The following is a 12,228-nucleotide window of genomic DNA, read 5'->3' as shown; positions in this document are numbered from 1 at the left end:
TATCGTATCGACAAATTCTGAATGACGCCCAGCCCTAGTAGGAGCTGGAAGCGCCTGCATGCAAACATACTATCTGGAGCATGTCGGCGAGTGCGTTGGAGCTGTTTACATACACACAGTCTACGCTCTTGCCCAAGGACACGACAACAGCCTTCGTCTTTGGGGGCTGGAATCGCACCGCCAACCTGTGGGTCAGTGGATCTGGATCTGAACACTCGACCTATTATGACTTTTGTTATGTCGAGAGCGGGATTCGAACCACCAACCTTCAGATCGGTGGGCAAACACTCGACTCTACTGTCACTACTGAGTCACTGTGAGGCACTTTTAAAACACCGGTGAATTACAAAATAAGCATAAGTGTACAAAGATATGACTTATTACAATTGCACAGTTCTTCAAATCACAAACAATGTCTTTTATTCCATTATATTCAACATTATGTACCATTAAAAACTATTAGGCTAATACTGCATAGAGGATACATCCAAAACTTGCATATTTTACACATAAAAGTACGTTATTTCAGTAATATACAGATTAACCAAAACGCTTAATACAAAACTTTATTTTAAAAGTCCTTCACAGTTGCGTTCAGAGTTGAAAAAGTTAAAAATAAAAATACACAATTGCATTTTTAGTCTTAAAGTTGCACCGCGTCGCGTAACATTTTCTAGTGGAGGGTCTGCCGCCTTGATGTCACCATGGAAACAGAATGTTCCACAGTGTAGATTAAACCTGTCACAAGAAAGACAAGCAGATCACAGCACTGCGCTACATTACAGTTCAGATCTGTGGAGAGTCGCCCCATTCACAGAAGGAAATACTGTATTTTTTGGACTATAAGTCGCACCAGCTAAAAAATGTGTAATGAAAAAGAAAAAAACATATGTAAGTTGCACTTTTACGGGGAAATTTCTTTTATAAAATCAGAGACCAGGAACCGACATTTCATCTTAAAGTCAAGTTCTAGTAAAAACAATAGAAGAGAGAACAACAGACTGTTAACGTCACATATGAACAGTTCTTCAGATAAACTATAACATAAACAACAGAACAGAACAAGTTTAACAAACTCTCCATCTCACTCCAAATCACTAAATCCATTCAATTCTTCATCCTCGGTGTCACTTCTGAGCAACTCCTCGACCTCCGGAGGTAAACAGACGTCGCTTCCTCTTCTGTGTCGCTGTCGTCAGACTCAGCATCAGTTTCAGTTAGAATTATTCGGGTCTTTCTGAATCCCGACAGGATGATTTCGGTGTCACTGAAGTCCAGACTTTGTCCATCCATCCAGTGACTTCAGGAAAGTTTCATGGTGTCACAAGTTTCTCTCTCCAAACTTTCTTTTAGCTGCTTGATTACCATTTTCAGCTGCAGATTTCTCTACTTGCAGTTTGTAATCTGCGAAATCCGAGTTTCTTTTTGGGGGCATTTGTGTTCAGTTTTCTCAGTGTCTTTATAAGTTTGTTTAAATGTTAAATTGTTCAGTGGTGCAGAAGTAACGGTGCGATCGACTGACATGATACAGACAGGACAGATGCTCTTTCTGCAGGAGACATGCGCAGTAGAGCCAAGTGACAGTGGTACAGGAGGAACAGGAGCAGCAGATACTCACACACAAGACTAGAACCTCTGGAGACTTCAGCGTGAAAATTTTTAATATGTAAATCGCACCGGAGTATAAGTCTCAGGAAACACCCAAACCATGAAAAAAAGTGCGACTTATAGTTAAAAAAAATACGGTATTGTGTTTTTGAGCAATAGAAACACCTGTAATGGATAAATATTAGATGGAAGAGTTTAAAGTCACACCACGGAACATTCCAGGCAAAGCAATAATAATTCTGTAGCAACAGTTTGGCAGACCCTCCATCGGAAAAGTTACGCAGTGCACCTTTAACACCACCAATAACATAATAAGGAGATATAGGTGAACAAATTTGAAAAATGTAAACTTGTTTCTATAATCTTTGACTTTTTTTTTTTTTTTTTTTTTCATTTTACAGTTGCATTTTTTATAACAAACACAATAAACGCCTTTCAAATATCATATAATACACAACCAGTTCTTGAAATATTGTAAACTGTTAACACTGTAGTTTATTTCTGTACAAACATTTAGACTTTTTCTCAATTCTTCTCGAACTTTGAAGCCAAATATTAAAACATAAATCTGAAATTTTATTGCAAAAACACAGTTAAGATATTTTCCAAAATCATTCAGCTCTACTCAGATGTCAAACCATGTTATTTTTGGTCGAGTATTGCAAATTTACAATATTTTTACTTTGCAGCTGATGGCATCAACATTGCCTGGGGGTGTGACGCTAACTGAAGGCACTGCTCTGTCTGAGGCTCTGTTCGACTTTAATGTGAGCTTTATTTTAACACAAAGACGACTTAGGCTACGTTCAGACTGCAGCCTGAAGTGACCCAAATCAGATTTTTTCGCCCCTATGCTCCTGTATCTGATCTTTTAATGACAGTTTGAACGAAACAGATCCGATTTTTTCAAATGCGACCCAGGACACTTGGATATGTGCTCCTGAAACCGATACATATCCGATTTTTTGACATGTGATTTCAGGCTGAACGGCCAGGTCACATTCATCCCACCTACACGTCAAGGTCAGAGTCTCGTCAACGAAGGAAAAGTGAGGTTAACGAGTTTATTAATATTTGGGGGAATCACTATATTCAGGCCAAATTGGAGGGTTCTTATCGGAACCGGGCGGTTTTTGAAATTACCAAAGAAATATTCGAGCACGACTAAGATGGTCCTGACTCCAATATAAAGAGCCTGTGAGCCAAATACAAGGAAGATAAAGACTCAAACAAACAAAGCGGCTGTGGACGTGTAACCTGTCCATTTTACGATGAACAGGGCCGTATTTTGGGAGACAAGCCCAGCGTTTAGGCGACTTTCGTAAACACAGAGCACGCTCGCTGTTTGTGACGTCGTCGTGTCTCCAGTGCACATGCGGGACACTTTTGGGCCGCTTAATGTTCACACTGGAGATCACATACAAGTCACATTTAATTGGAAATGTGAACGACCTCGAAAAAACATTAGATTTCACAAAAAAATCTGAATTGAGCATTAAGCCCTGCAGTCAGAACGTAGCCTTAGTTGGAACTACAACAGGTGAGCCAACACTTTCTCAAAGTCACTCACCTTTTTATTGAAAATCAAAGTCCTAAACGAGACCATGAACGCTCGTATTGATCTCAGGCTCCTGAAAATGTCTGAGTTTTCATCTTAAAACCTTTTTTGGCAGCGATAATAAATGTTTCCATTGTGTCTCCATGGTAACTGGTGAACATTTCCCCAATACACATACATGTAGAGCACCCACAATGTGATGTCATGGCAAAGTCTCAACTAATCCTGTGTCTTGAAGTACAACTAACAAGACCTTTTTGATTGATTTGAGTAATTAAAGAGATATTAACAACGAACCAGGTCAGAACAGACAGATAAGTACATTTTGGGCAGATGTGTCACTGGTCTCGTCTGCAGTAGTGCCCCAGGATCTTGCACTTTTCACACAGATGTTGAGGATGTTCTTTGCTTTGGTCTGACACGTCCAGTCCGTCCGGTTTCTCCAAGGGTCTCTGCAAGAAAATTGTGTAATTATGTATCTATAGTTTTTATCTAAATTAAAGATTAAATCAGGTTTAAAGCAAAACTGGATTTAACCCACAGGACTCACAACAAGGAACTAAACCAGGACTTGATCTGGACCATAAAGGACTGAAACTGAAACAGGTCTAAACTCCCACTCAGCCAGAATTCACCAGGACTCAACCAGGACTTGATCCAACCCAAAAAGGACTGAACCAGGTCTTAGCTAACTGTCAACTAAAATTCACCAGCACTCAACCAACACTGAACTGGGTCTAAACTATTATTCAACCAGGATTAAATCAGGATTTAAAGTCCAGGTCAGATCCTGGACCAGGACTAATCCAGGACTCATCTAGGACTCAACCAGGACTAAACACGGACTACTATATACTGAACTAGGTCCATGTTTAGTCCTGGTTGAGTCCGTGCTTAGTCTGTGTTTAGTCCATGTTTAGTCCTGGTTGAGTCCGTGTTTAGTCTGTGTTTAGTCTGTTTTTAGTCCTGGTTGAGTCCTGGATTAGTCCTGATTTAGTCCTGATAACAAGGACCTGACGCAGGACAACCAGGACTAAACATAGACTCAACCAGGACTAAACACAGACTAAACAGGGACTCAACCAGGACTAAACACGGACTAAACAAGGACTCAACCAGAACTAAACATGGATCAACCAGGACTAAACACGGACTCTAGGTCTAAACTATTACTCAGTCAGAGCTAAATAGGTCTAAACATTCAATCAAGACTGAACCAGGACAAACCAGGTATAAATCAAGACTAAACCAGGTCTAAACTGGGACTAAACCTAGACTAAATCAGTACTAAACCGAGACTAAAACAGGACTGAACTAAGACTAAATAAAATAGGTCTAAACCATTCAATCAGGAATGAATTTGACTAAACTAGAACTAAACCAGGCCTAGAACTTGATCTAAACTACCCCTCAACTAGAACTAAACCAGAACTAAACCCTGGACTAAACAAGGTCTATACTAGGACTAAACCAGGACTATGTCAGTACCTGTTTGTGAGGGTAGACGTTGATGTGGCACTTGATGCACTCTTGCCCCATATTGGCCCAGGAGTTTCCGCTCATCCACTTCCGTTTACACTTGGGACACTTGTATTCCCCAAAACACCTCTTCTTGCCCTGGTACGGAGTCAGACCGTCTCCTTTGGGCCGAGCCTAAAACCGGAAGAATCCAGGTGAGTTTGTTTTTCCTCAAAGTGCAGAAATTCAAATCTCATATAATTAAAAACAATTGTACGTCCTCTGGCAATTTAAGTGCACGAAAAAGACTTAACCAGGTCTAAACCTCTCAACCAGGACTAACTCAGGACTCAATCAAGATGTAACAACAAGGGACTAAACCAGGACTAAACTAGGTCTAAACTAGGTCTAGACTACTGCACAATCAGGACTAAACCAGGACTAAACTATGTCTGAACCAGGACTCAACTGGGACTAAACCAGGACTGAACTAGCACTAAACTAGGACTGAACTAGGATTTAAACAGGAGTAAACCCAGACTAAATCAGGACTAAACTCGGATTAACCCAGGATTAAACATGGATTAAACCAGGAGTGAACTCGGACCGAACCAGGACAAAAACAAGACTTAAATAGGACTAAACCAGGAATAAAACAAGACTTAACTAGGACTAAACCAGGATTAAACCAGGACTGAACCAGGAGTGAACTAGGACTGAACTAGGACTAAACCAGGACTGGGCCAGGACTAAAGCAGGAATAAACTAGGACCAAACCAGGACTGAACCAATACTGAACCAGGACTAAACCAGGACTGAACTAGGACTAAACCACTACTGAATTAGGACTAAACTAGGACTGAACAGCCCTAAACTGGGACTAAACTAGGACTAAACCAGGACTGGGTCAGGAATAAACCAGGACTAAATTAGGACTAAACCAGGAGTAAACCAGGACTAAACTAGGACTGAACCAAGACTAAACCAGGAGTAAACCAGGACTGAACCAGCACTGAACCAGAACTGAACTAGGAGTAAACCAGGACTAAAGAAGGGCTAAATCAGGACTAAACCAGGGTCTTTATCTTATCACCAGTATGTCTGTGTACTGGTCCGGTCCGTAACCATGGTAATAAGGCAGTTTAATCGTTCACACTTGTATTTCCCGGCGCTGAGAGACGCGGGATCACGGTGAAACTTTATCAGGTTTAAAAACAGTCTGTTTTTTGTCCGTCATCACTTGGCTGAGGCCTGGCCCTAAATATGCCCCTTTAAATATCAGGGGAGCCGTGATGAGCCGCTGATCCGAGTGAAGTCAAAAACCTAAAATTACAAGGCAAAAAAAAAAACAAAAAAACAGTAATAATAACAATGTTTACAGCTGTACCAGATTTTTACAGTTTTAAAAATGTAGAAAGCAGAATTAGTTCTTTTGCAGTGGTCCAAACTTATTCCTCACTTTCCTTTCCTCATTATTTCCAAGGATGAGTTTAAAGAAGCACTTTTCAGAACTCGCAAAGGCCAAAAGCAGGAAAGATAATGACAACTAGCAGGCTAACGGTGCACTTTCTGATTCTCGGACTATAAAAAGCCTCTAATCACGTCTCTCATTGGTCGGTCTCTGAAAGATCCAGAGTGATTGACAGCTGGACTTAAAACGGGAAGAATCCAGGTGGGTTTGTCTAAACCTCTCAACCAGGACTAACTCAGGACTCAATCAGGGTTTAAAAACAAGGAACTAAACCAGGACTAAGCTAGGCCTACGCAACCAGGACTGAACTAGGTCTAGACTACTACTCAATCACGACTAAACTAGGTCTAAATTATGAGTCAACCAGTTCTAAACCAAGACTAAACTTGGACAAAACTAGGCCTAGACTACTACTCAACCAGTGCTAAATCAGGACTAAATCAGGACTAAACTAGGTCTAGACTACTACTCAATCGGGACTAAATCAGGACTAAACTAGGTCTAGACTACTAGTCAATCGGGACTAAACCAGGACTAAACTAGATCTAGACTACTACTCAACCAGGACTAAATCAGGACTAAACTAGGTCTAGACTATGAGTCAACCAGTGCTAAACCAGGTCTAAACCAGGCCTAAACTAGGCCTAGACTACTACTCAATCAGGACCAAACCAGGACTAGACTACTACTCAACCAGGACTAAATTAGGTCTAGACTACAAGTCAACCAGTTCTAAACCAGGACTAAACTAGCTCTAGACTACTACTCAATCAGGACTAAACCAGGACTAAACTAGGTCTAGACTACTACTCAATCAGGACTAAATTAGGTCTAGACTACAAGTCAACCAGTTCTAAACCAGGACTAAACCAGGACTAAACTAGGCCTAGAGTCTAGACTACTACTCAACAAAGACCAAACTAGGTCTAGACTACTACTCAAACAGGCTGCTTGTTTCCATGGATACGTCATTGCTCTGTCTCGAATGTTCCACAGTGTGACTTTAAACAGCTCTTCTTTACATTTATTCAATTACAGGTGGTTTTATTGCTCAAAAATATCTAAAAACGGACATTCTGACTGCGAGCGGGGTCGCCTCTCCACGGATCTGACCTGTAACTTGGTCCGGTTTGGTCTCCATGAAGATAGAAAGGTTTAATGCCATACTGCGAAACATTCCAGACAAAGCAAGAACATCTTCATGGGGGAAAAGTATTTGAGTTGCACAACGCAGCTTTGAGCAATCACAGATCACAGAGAATTTTCCTCTTAAAGACAATAGAAAAATAAATCGCATTGTGTCGAAATCCAAGACAACAGTAATATTTTTTACAAGAGAAACGCTTTGACATCTTATTTACTTGCTGAAATCTCCAAGGTTTTTCTCGTTAGTTCCTCCTCCCTCCCACAGTGGTCCCAGAGGAGACGTGGGGGGGGGGGGTCTCGTTTGTGACGGGGCCAAAACATGGACCCCATATGAACTACTCCCAAACACATGCTTCAGGTTCTGTCTCCCAAACCTCCCAACTGGACCAGAACCCACCAATCAGCAGCAGACAAATATAAAACACATGGAGATGACTCATTGCGCAAGGACGCCATCTTGGTCAGGGCTGGGTTACATTACAAAATTAAAATAAAAAAAGTGTAGAATTTGTAGAGTGGAGGAAATATAATATAGTATTTGATCCCATGATGATTTTGTAAGTTTACCCACTCACAAAGAAATTAACAGTCTATAATTTTAATGCTAGGTTTGTTGGAGACGTGTGGAGACACTTTTTAAAATATTCCATCCAGTCCTTGTATTTGCAGAGGTCACTGGTGTTAGACTAGTGCATGTCAATGGTCATAGTTTTCCTGTCGCTAAAAACAGTCTTACCCGCTCCACAAAACACCCAAAGAAAATCTATTATTACACCAGACTGTCCATGTAAATGTCTCTGTTGACAGAATAATTTTAGAAGTAAAACCAATCTTGCATTTGAAGGATTTATGTCTGAGCAGCAGCAGTGAGTTGTACTTCCTGATAGAAAGCTCGGCAGCGGCGGACTGATATATGAGAAAATAGTCCCTCAACATGCGACGATTCATGTGATGCGAGGTTAATTTTATTTCAAACATTATTCTATCAACACAGACATTTACATGGACAGTCTGGTGTAATAATTGTTTTGCTTCGGGTGTTTTGTGGAGTGGGTAAGACTGTTTTTAGCGGCAGGAAAACTATGGCCATTGACATGCACTAGTCTAACACCAGCGACCTCTGCAAATACAAGGACTGGACTTGACTGGAGGCAATCGAATTACGGAAACGTGCCCACGAGACGATAAACCAGGACGAGGGAGCTTTTTTACTCTCACACATCTGGGATACCTTCCTGCCTCCACCGGTAGGAAGACAGCGCCAAAACCTGAATAAATCAACTGAGCGAACACGTCACAGCGACATCACGTGATTCTGAGGAAGACCACAGTGATCAGTCGAAACTGTCAGGTATGAAAACAAACTCTTTGTCTGAAAAAAGAACCTAATAACATAGAATATCGGAAGACCAAATGAACCTCATTGAACTATTACGCTTTGTTTACTGTTGTGCTGTTCCACAAAAGGGACCCAGACAGGCGCTTGAGTTTGACGTCATTGCTTCACAGCTCTTCAGTGATTGTCTGGTGCGCGGTCTACAACTTCTTGCAAATGGTCTAGTGTATTCTGATTCCTGACCTAGTCGCTGGAGAGAAATTAAATTGAGGGGAGGCACCAGGTGGCGCCAACGTAATTCATCAGCCGGTTTTATTTCGTAGAAACCGTCTGACCTCGCAGTGTTAGAATTCATTCGCTCGGCAGTAGGCGGGTATTTTTTTCATGTAACCAATCGCTGCTGTTTGGTAGTCATGTACTGTATGTAATGCTCCACTAACTGGTATATTAAGCTTTTCCTAAATCCCTTAAGATGAATGACAATAACGTCTTTTCCCTTGATAAAATTCTCCAAACATTCTCTTTGTTCCAGCTTTAAATCCTCGATCTTGGGAATCGCTGACAACACTGCATATATCGCTCTTTGCTGATTGGCTGGTGCCCGAACTTGCACTTCTGGGGTTTTTGAGAACCGTCTAGTGTGTTCTGATTCCTGATCTAGTCACTGGAGAGAAATGAAATGGAGCGGAGGCACTAGGCGACGTCAGCCTGGATATTACAACACGGCCCATATGAAAGCATTCAAATCAGACCCAGCGTGTGTTTAAAGTCCAAGTTTTATGACTCAAGACTTTTTGGCCCAGATTTCAGTTTTAAGAGAAGTTAGTTGCGGAAACTCTACCAGAGAAGTTACATCTTTAACCCACAGAAAGAGACAGAAAGAAAGAAAGAGACATGTCGCCTTTACGTCTCGGTCAAAGGTCTTGGCGCAGTTTAAACTATTGTGCTCTTTAAAGCTGCACTGTGAGACATTTCTAGTACACTGTAGGGTCTGCCGCTCGCTTGTTATCGCTTTGCCTGGGATGTCCCGTAATATGGCATTAAATATATACATCGTGACGCCACTAAGCCCAGATACAGGTCAGATCTGTGGACAGGCGAGCCCATTTATAGTAAAAATGCGTGTGCTTCCAAGGTGTTTTTCTTTATCAGTCGAAATCAAAAACATCTATAGTTGAATAAATGCAAGATAGATAATGCCATACTGTGGAACATTCCAGGCAAAGCAATAGCATCTCCATAGAGACAGCAATGTTCCACAGTGTAGCTTTTAAGCAACTAAGATTAGACTACAGGTGAATGGGGAAGAATGTGAGCACAAAGCAGTGCAAAGAAATCCATTAAATCCATTCTCTAAAAACAATGGCATCTCCGTACAAACAGAAATGTTACACAGCGCTAGCCTGATTCATCAGCCAGTTTCACTTGCCCGATCAAAGCTGACGTTGCTGTAAACGTCACCACAACAAATAGCTGTGTAGCTGTTGACACCTCCGATGGATAGCTGCAGATCAAACTAGAAGATTTTTTTTTCCATTTCTACCAAAATTTCAATGCGATGCTGCTGAATCCTAGTCTGACTGGTCAATAGAGGCTTTGCACCGTCACATGACCCCTATAGCAACGGTACTTACGCCAACATTGACACCGGGCAACACTATGCCGTTGACTTCAGCAGCATCGGAGAAACATGGGCAGGTTTTGTTGTGTATTTGGTTGTTCTAGACGCTCTGAAAGGGATAAAACAAATCGTTTCTTCACTATTCCTCTGGAAATTACTCATCAGGATCTCAAACAAGGGAATTATCGAAAAAAAGATGCGGATTATAGCTAGTAAAAATAAACCGCAAAAAGATTTCCTATGGTACCATCAAGACACCCGAAGTTTCATCAAGGTATTTGCTACTTAAATAGTTTCATAGCTTATTTAATGAAAGAAGCACATTTACTGAACAAAAATTTCATGAATTTATCCAGGAAAACCCCCACACTGGGCTCCTATGATCAACATGGCGCACGAGTCGAAGAGTCTATGAGCCGAATTTCGAAAGAATCATCCATGAAAAGATCCTCGCGAACGTTAGAGAGATCCATCGCAAAAAGCGATTCATTCTAGAAGACATAGTTGTGGATAAGTGAGGCAATGAAGAAAACATGGGTCCTACGACGAGTGACATGTTTATATGTGCGCTGGAAGATACAGTTTCTACTGCCACTCACACTGCAAATGTTTTCTTTTTAAATTTTAGTTCAGTAAATGTGCTTCTCTCATTAAATAAACTATGAAACTATTTAAATATCAAATACCTTGATGAAAGTGACGTGAGTGTGTCTTGATGGTACCATAGGAAATCTCTTTGAGGTTTATGTTCTCTAGACATAATTCCCTTTTTTTTTTCTTTTTTTTTCGATAATTCCCTTGTTTGATCCTGATGAGTAATTTCCAGAGGAACAGTGAAGAAATGAATTGTTTTATCCCTTTCAGAGCGTCTAGAACAACCAAATACACAACAAAACCTGCCCATGTTTCTCCGATGCTGCTGAAGTCAATGACATAGCATGCCCGGTGTCATGGCAGCGTAAATGGTAAATGGTAAATGGTTACATTTTTAGGGGCAAAAGTGTCCCTGCTTTGTGTCCTGCAGCATCACCGCAGCCTCCAGGGGGCGCCATGTGAACACAACAGGAAAAGATATCATTCTTCCTCCGCTCTGTTGCTTTAGTTAGTGATGAAACGGACAAATTCCCTCCAAGTATTTCCTCTAGAAGGTCTTCTGCCACATTTGCTGCCACATATGGTGTCTGTAACACGTTTTATGATAAATTGTTCTTTTTTTATAGCACAATAGCCTATATATTGTACACAATTTACATTTTAAACAGCCAAGACTGCTTGTTCTTCGGTTTTCCCCCTTAAATCCTGCAAATAAATGACTGCTCCTCTAACCCTCTAATTTGGTATTCCATGCATTACAACACGGCCCATATGAAAACATTCAGATCAGACCCAGCGTATGTTTAAAGTCCAAGTTTTATGACTCAAGACGTTTTGGCCCAGATTTCAGTTTTTAAAATCATCTGGAAACAATAACCCCCTCTCCCTCTCCCCGTCCTCCTCCTCCTCCTCTGCATTTACTCTACACCTCATTCACTCCCTCACGTTCTCATGGGGCGCTCTGTATCTCCTTGGATCCCTGCGCAATCTGTACAAAAAACACTGTCAGATATAAAGTTACGCTAGAACTTTTGTGTGGAGGGGCCGTTCTGTGTTTGAAAAAGTTATTTGCCTGAAATGTTACATCGTACGACTAGAGCTGGGTATCGTTAAGAAGTTGCCAATACGATAAATACCTCGATACACAGGCCATGATACGATACATATCTCGATACAGTGCACTTTTGATTCAATACGATATATTTCAAATCGATTCAAGACTGTTCTATAAAAATAAAGGCTAAATCGTGGCTGTGATACTTAAAGTCTTTGTTAAACGCAAACATTTTAATCATGAAAACAGTGAAAATGTCAAATGTGTCGCATAAATGAGGTTTTTTCCTCTGAACAAACAACAAAACTGTAGCTCTGTAACACAATAATTGAATAAAATATACCAAAAAATACTCTTGGCGATGTACGGTGGTCCCTAACTA

At 40.9% G+C, this 12,228-nt stretch overlaps 1 protein-coding gene across 1 annotated transcript in view; it reads right to left on the bottom strand.

Annotated features, from left to right (window-relative positions):
* Positions 1-394: 394 nt before the first annotated feature.
* Positions 395-12,228, bottom strand: part of LOC110171222 (zinc finger CCHC domain-containing protein 24-like) — a 40,681-nt gene continuing 28,847 nt past the window's right edge. The window contains exons 3-4 of the mRNA XM_020936917.2: positions 4,655-4,819; positions 395-3,618 (exon numbers count right to left, since the gene is read on the bottom strand). Coding sequence (XP_020792576.1) covers positions 3,505-3,618; positions 4,655-4,819 — 279 coding nt within the window. The 3' untranslated portion in view covers positions 395-3,504. The remainder of the gene's footprint in view (positions 3,619-4,654; positions 4,820-12,228) is intronic.

This window comes from Boleophthalmus pectinirostris, unplaced genomic scaffold (genome assembly GCF_026225935.1).
Source record: "Boleophthalmus pectinirostris isolate CB_2022bp ecotype Guang Dong unplaced genomic scaffold, ASM2622593v1 HiC_scaffold_14, whole genome shotgun sequence".
Classification (NCBI taxonomy): domain Eukaryota; kingdom Metazoa; phylum Chordata; class Actinopteri; order Gobiiformes; family Gobiidae; genus Boleophthalmus; species Boleophthalmus pectinirostris.
This window is presented reverse-complemented; position numbering and strand designations above follow the sequence as displayed.